Source organism: Ochlerotatus camptorhynchus, unplaced genomic scaffold, assembly GCF_037179485.1.
Source record: "Ochlerotatus camptorhynchus isolate MF236.1 unplaced genomic scaffold, CSIRO-AGI_Acam_v1.1 ptg000096l, whole genome shotgun sequence".
In the NCBI taxonomy this organism is placed as follows: Eukaryota; Metazoa; Arthropoda; class Insecta; order Diptera; family Culicidae; genus Ochlerotatus; species Ochlerotatus camptorhynchus.
Window position 1 is genome coordinate 1,960,610 of NW_027040586.1, and position 7,330 is coordinate 1,967,939.

Genomic DNA, 7,330 nt, shown 5'->3' on the forward strand with positions numbered 1-7,330 from the left:
CCATAGCTGATGTGCTCTTTTCTTTTGTTAGTCGTGATTTGCTCGATTGGTTCCGCTATTTGACAGCTCAATTGGTTCCCGAAATTCTATCCGCCAGACTATGAATATAGCGACTATATTTCCCCTATCTAGTATTCTTGTTTTCCGTATATGCCTTCACTCCATCCTCAGCATGGAGAAGACTATGATGACGCCTTTTGCATTTGTTGCACGTTTTCTCCGATGGACAATCCTTTCCACGATGCCCTCGCCGAAGGCAGTTGAAGCATACATTGCGCTCACGAACCTTGGCTAGTCTATTGCTTTGAGATCCGGCAAGTGAAATTTGCATAACTCTTGCCACAGAAATCACACTTAGCTTCATTTCCAGAGGTGATGGCCGCATTGACCATCTGGGCGAACGACTTGAGTGCTGGTACTGGTTTGACCTGAGTTTGCTTGAGATTTGCACCGTTCCATGACGAAGCACTCCTCCTTTAGATACTTCGCCAGTCCTTCGTAGGTGGGCAGTTCTTGCTTTATGGTTGACTCCCAGCGTCTTCGAGTATCCTTTTCCAATGCTGTAGTTAGCGGATGTACCAGGAACAAATCTGATACACCCAGGAACTCCTGCTCGAGGAATTTCAAGCTTTCGATGTGTCTTGTGCACTCGTCCCCCAAATTACGCAGCTCGGTATGGCTCTCCTTGGTCATCTTCTTCAGTGTTAAGAGGCCATCGATGTGCTTGCCGATCGTGTGTCGCTTGTTTTCATACCTTTCCTCTAGTATCACCAAGCGTGGGCGTAGTTCCCTTCGTTGATGGTCTTGGCGTCCATCAATCCAGCTGCTGATCCCACCAGCGTGTTGTCCAGGTGATAAAGCTTCACTGCTGGGGGATCCGGTGCTTTGTCGACCAAATCTTTAGACCTGGCCTTGAACTTGGGCCATGTTTCGTATCGTCCGTCGAATGTAGGAATGGGCATCCTGAGGGGTTGTTGTGCGATCATTCGAGCTTGGGGATGTGCCCCCCCATTCTGATGATTTGCCCTACTGTGTTACCTGACTTATAACGAATATACACACTAAGATTATTTTACAGATTTCTGTAAAATTTTACCGATTTAATGTGAAAAATTCACAGATATCTGTGAAAAATTACAGGAAATCTGCGAAACTGTTTACCGAACGTTCAGCTGTTGAGATTTCGGTAAAATTTTATAGATTTCTGTAAAAATTTCTAAGTGTGTACGTTGTATACGAGTACCCCGAATACAACGTATAGTTCATCTAATTTAACATTGCAAATGCTATGCAAAATTAGACGAGTCATACGTTGTATTTGGGGTTCTCGTATACAACGTATATTCGTTATAAGCCAGGTAACACAGTAGCGTTCCTGTGCAGGTCAGTCTGTCGCTCTTCAAGGATCAGCGACACTTGATCGTACAGCTTTTCGAATGCAGCATAGTGTTCATCCTGAGCGAGCCTTCCATCTCCGGTAAGCAGTGCAAGAACTTTGTCATGGATATCGTTGTACTCCACGTACGCAGTTTCCACCTTGCGCTGATGGCCTTTAACTTGGGTCTCCGTGAATGCAGGAGCCTCATCATTTGAAGGATTAATTGAATTGAAAAATTTGGTTACCTTACCTTTTGTAAGGCCTCAGCAGATTCTGCTTTTTCTTTTCTTTCTTGCTCTTCGGATTCACCTGCCCAAGTGCAGTGATTCCAGACGTACTTGAAAGATCTGCCGGAACAACTTTAACATCCGGCATTTCACTGGGGACACATGATCACTTCAAGCCTTATGCTTAAGTTTAGAATGAAAGCAACCAAGTTTGCAATCATCTATACCACTTATCACTTTTCGTCACCATGACTACTCTTCTAATTCTGCTTCTGCTAATAGTCACGGCAGTCTTGGCGATTTGACTACGTTCCAAAATGGCAGCTCAGCACATGTATTTTGTTCAATTTCCATGGCAGCCGCCCATCATCTTGCACTTAACTTTTCCGTATTATTTCCAACAATATTTACTTCTAATCCGGCAGAATTCGCACTTCACTTAATCCACTTGATTATCCTGTTCGATTGGACCTAAATTATGTTGGATCAGTGGACTGTAACACCTCGTTACCAAACGTTCATGGAGCGGATTTAAGCTTTGGATGTCTTGACCGACGGAACTCTAAGCCAACGGAATTTGTCAGATCAGATACCAAACATCAACAGTTTCTCTTCACTACTTATATTTCCTCTAAATTAATTTAAGTAAAATAACTTCGTTCGTGTCGCTGTTTCATACTCTAATGGCGGACGATGGATCACCGGCTGACTGCTGGATGCTGCTCTCTGCTATTCGTCATCGTCCTCTTTTCTCCTCCACTCTCCACAAGTCGATTGGTACGCAAAGGTTGGTAGCGCCGCTGTTATTGCATGTGAAGACAAATCGTAGTAGTCGGGGGCAGGGTTGCTTCCACTCACTTGCTATAAAAACATATTTTTCGGAATTATGCAATCATTAGATGATAAAATGATATGTTGTACTTGTAAGTAACGAGAAGAGGGTTTAAAGAATGTGTTTGACTCATAAAACCTGTCAATTTTGCTTTCAGAGCGTCACAATAAGCGAGCTTATGATTCGTGAGCGTTCACTCAGAGTGAGCACTCACGAGTCGTAAAATCGCTTATTGTGACGCACTGAAAGCAATATTGACAGATTTTATGCGTCAAACACATACTTCACGTCCTCATCTTGTAACTTACAAGTACTAATTAGTATTATACTGTATCAGGATTTCAAAATTCAGAAAAACATTTTTTTATAGCAAGTGAGTGGAAGTAACCCTGGTCGGGGGTTCGATCGCTTCATTTGCCATAAAACATTCGAGCTGTCACATTGTATCTCGAACAAACAGAGTACACGCTATTTCAAAACTACCCAAAATTGGGTATAATCCACCCAGATCGGTCAAAACTGAACCTACCCAAAAATGGGTAAACTGTGTTGGGAGTGACAAGTTGACAAATGAACAAAATTGACATGAATCCGATCAACGTTGTAAATTTGTCAACTTGTTACTCCCAACCTGGAGGCAAGACAGCTTTCGATCACGAGTGAAATCGGAGTTAATTTTGAGTAGCTCTGAGCAACTCGCGTTGATCAATATATTCTACACATAGCAACCCGAATGTTATATTGAAAACAATGTTGAAACTGATGCTGTCAAGCAAAGTAAAGGTCCGTTTTGACTATCTGATTTCTTGGTCTGATTTAGACCGCCGCCATAATGAAAAATCTGCTCGAATTTACTTTCGACACACTTTGTCGATCCCCCCTGTTTGCTGGTGTTCACACTGCTTGCACATGTCGAAAGAGAACTGTCGATTCAAATTTCAAAACAAAACTGTATCAGGAATCAAAAGTAAATGCTTTCATAATAAACTATCGGAAAATTACTCTAGCTTCGGCAGGCGTATTTGATTTTATAATTTTAAATAAAATTAGAGGAAGACGGCGAACTTTGTGTAAAAGTATGAAATGGTTGCTCACGAGGAACACCAGCACGGATCTGGCTCATCTTGTCCTTCAAGAGCTGCAATATGAAGATGAAAATAGATTTCAAAACTTCACCAGGATGTAGATACCAACTTTCGACAAGTTAGTGGGAAAAGTACTCTATAGATCTACCTTGTTTGCTGTGCTACTACAAACAGAGAGTAGCAATTTCAAATTTGTATGTTTTGTGGAAGCTGACATTTGTGCCTTTGAAGTTTCACGCTAAGTCTTCCTTAGAGTATCACCTTAAGTTCTCAAAATTTATCTGAAAATATTTGAGCTTCCTTGAAGTTTTAAATGTCTCTCTGAAGATCTAAAAATTTCCCTGAAATCGTATAAATATTTGTTTTAAATCGTCGACCTTCCCTGAAGTTCTGCAAATTCCATCTGAGGTTCTAAAAATGTATCAGAAAATCTGCACACTTTCTTGAAGGTCTTAAAATTTATCTGAAGATCTATGACCATTCTTCTGGGGGTGCGACACATCTAAATCTCAATTTTAGGTGGTTGAAAAATCTCACACAAGCGAATCAATACACGACGAAACATCTTTTTTCATCTCTTGCATCTAAAGCCATCTACTCACATCGCTTTCCACCTTTTTGCAGGAAATCTTTAAAATCTTCATCAATAGAGTTGCCCCCTCGCCATTGTTGTGATTTTTTCATAAGTTCTGTATTTTTTTTTTCAAAGTTCTGTAGCTATGTTCTGAAGATCTACGAACTTTTCTGATGTTGAATAATTTTTCAGTAGATCTCCGAACTTCTATGGAATACTTTATATTTCACTGTAGATTCTTGGACTTGTCTGAAGTTATGCAAATTTCCCTGAAGATTTGCAAAATTTCGCTTATAGTTTTACAAATTGATCTGAAATGTTTTTAGCTTGCTTGAAGTTTTGATAATTTTTTTGAACATTTATCTTATGATCTTGTGATTTTTTTGTATAAGATTCTGCAAATTTCTTTTAATTTCTGTAAAATTTTCTGAAGTTTTGTAGTTCTGTTCTTAAGATTTACGAACTACCCTGAAGCTCAACAAATTTCTCAGTAGAGCTCCGAGCCTCTCTGAAGTTCTAAAAAAAATCTTAGTAGGCTCTAAGACCTGCTGTCTGGCATGCTTATTCTTATACAATACATGCTTCGTTTTATATAAACACTGTTTTGTTGACCATGCCATGATCAAAGCCATTACGGCATCTTTCGGCCAATCACACTGGAAATAAAAATCAGTCAAACCATACACAAATACATGAATAGTGAAAGAGGTTGACCTTCCCGAATAAAAAATACCATACCCGAACGATAACCCAAATGATTGAACTATTGCACAAGTGGTTTGGATGATACCCTGATCACGTCGTTAAGCAAAATCCGGAAATTTTAGAAAAAAAATCAATATTTTCACCTAACTTGCGGCTATTGCTGGATGAGTCGAATGAAAATTAAACGCAAACCTATTTCGTTCGACAAATCAAACGTCAAATCTAATCATCCTGTCGAAAAAGTGTGAACGCATCCAAACATTGCATCCGACAAAATTATCGAGCAGTTCGCTCGAATCAAACCAACAAATCAGATAGTCTAAACGTACCTTAAGTTGACGTGTTTTCCAGTTTTGATCGATGAGCCTCGAAGTAAGTATTGATTTATTCACTCTACTTTGTGACTGTACGGACGCAATACATCTTCCAGTGAATACATTCGCAGCGCATCCTGTGGCATTTCGGACGGACATTTTTCTCTAATTTTTTACTTTCCTTTCTGTGTCGTTTTAGTCTTTGTTGAGCAACTTTTCCCATCAAAATGTCTGAGCCAATCCGCGTAGTGGTGACTGGTGCTGCCGGTCAGATTGCCTACTCACTGCTATACATGATTGCCAAGGGTGATGTCTTTGGGCCGAACCAGCGATTGATTCTGCATTTATTGGACATTCCACCGATGATGGGCGTGCTCGAGGGTGTCGTCATGGAACTGGCCGACTGTGCGCTGCCCCTGCTGGCGTCCGTTATCCCAACCACGGATCCGGCCGTCGCCTTCAAGGATGTAGCGTCAGCTTTCCTGGTCGGCGCCATGCCTCGTAAGCAGGGTATGGAACGAAAGGATCTGCTATCGGCCAACGTGAAAATCTTCAAGGTTCAGGGTGAAGCACTGAACAACTACGCCCGGAAGGATGTCAAGGTGCTGGTCGTCGGTAATCCTGCCAACACGAACGCCCTGGTTTGCTCACACTACGCCCCATCGATCCCGAAGGAAAACTTCAGTGCCATGACCCGGCTGGATCAAAACCGTGCCCAGGCTCAGGTTGCTGCCCGGCTCGGTGTGGGCATTGCCCACGTGAAGAACGTCATCATCTGGGGTAACCACTCGTCCACGCAGTACCCGGATGCGAAGAATGCTACCGTTGAGCTGAACGGTGCCCAGAAGAGCGTGGTCGATGCCGTTGCCAACAACGACTACCTGAACGGAGAGTTTGTCGAGACCGTGCAGAAACGTGGTGCTTCCGTTATCGCTGCGCGCAAAATGTCATCGGCCATGTCGGCTGCCAAGGCTGCCAGTGACCATATGCGTGACTGGTTTGCCGGTACCAAGGACGGCCAGTACGTCTCGATGGGTGTTGTATCCGACGGAAGCTACGGTACCCCGAAGGACATTGTCTTCTCCTTCCCAGTGCACATCCAAAACGGTCAGTGGAAGATCGTTCAGGGACTGGCCGTCGATGACTTTGCCCGTGGCAAGCTAGATGCCACCGCCAAGGAGCTGCTCGAGGAAAAGGAGGAAGCCATGTCCGTTTGTGCTTCGGATTGACTAAATAAGCTGTAAAATGGAATGTTTGTAGAAACTTTGCGAATGAAAGTAAAAAATGCTCTATTATTTTTTGTTTTGTTTCCCAACACGGTGTGATTAATGTTTCTTCAAAAATTTTGTTTTACTGTTGTTACATTACACGTACTAAAAATTACTCAGCTGTACGAAAATCAACTCTTAGTAGGATGTTTCTGTACATCGTACTGCATTATCGGCAGCACCGTTAAAACGTTAAATAAACCTTTAGAGAAAGAATATTGAATATGCACGTAGACCAATTACAGCATTTTTGTTTATGAAAGTCAATTGGAAGTTTTTTATTTTATTTTGTTATTGCTTTGGCTTGGCCATCCATTTGTAGAAAATAAATGAACTTTATGAAACATAAAAAAAAAAAAAAGGAAACTTATAATTTATTCGAATTATATTCCAAAAGTGCAGAAGATTATTGTGTCGTTCCACTTACGCAGGTTTACTTTTGGGAAAAATCCAACTACCCCTTCAAAGTCGATGGAAGATTTTTATGGCGATTATGCCAAACAGCAAGATAAGCTCAACATCGACGATCGCCACCATCGTTAACACGTAGCAACTACATTCACGATGTTACTCGACCATTCTTTAGGAATTAGACGCTGGATATTTCATGAAATATTATACAGAAAACATGGGCGAAAAATTGAGGCAATAAACAGATGGTGACGGCACTGTATTTAGTTGTTGGCCATGGCATGTTTTTTTAATGTTAACAAACTCCACGAGGCTGGCCAGAGCTGACCTAATCTGGCCTGAAATGAGCAACTGCATAATATACCACAATCAACAGTGTCTAATTTGTGTGAAATATGAAATCTTGTGGATCATTACAACAAAACCCAACTCGTGTTGAAAACCAAATATGTTGTTTGTTTGTTTATTAATTTATTTGATAAGGCTCAACCGAATTAACTTTACAGAGCCGAGGATTCTTGGTCACTATACAATAC

The 7,330-nt window shown here is 41.4% G+C and overlaps 1 protein-coding gene across 1 annotated transcript; it reads left to right on the plus strand.

Moving 5' to 3' along the window:
* The first annotated feature begins 5,211 nt into the window (after positions 1 to 5,211).
* LOC135698833 (malate dehydrogenase, cytoplasmic-like) lies at positions 5,212 to 6,543 on the plus strand. The gene has a single exon (XM_065218966.1). It carries the CDS (start codon positions 5,343 to 5,345, stop codon positions 6,342 to 6,344), a length of 1,002 nt encoding a protein of 333 aa, XP_065075038.1. The 5' UTR covers positions 5,212 to 5,342; the 3' UTR covers positions 6,345 to 6,543.
* Positions 6,544 to 7,330: the final 787 nt, after the last annotated feature.

Coding starts and splice junctions, on each gene's coding strand:
- LOC135698833 (XM_065218966.1), top strand. CDS start 5,343: ATGTCTGAGCCAATCCGCGTAGTGGTGACTGGTGCTGCCGGTCAGATT.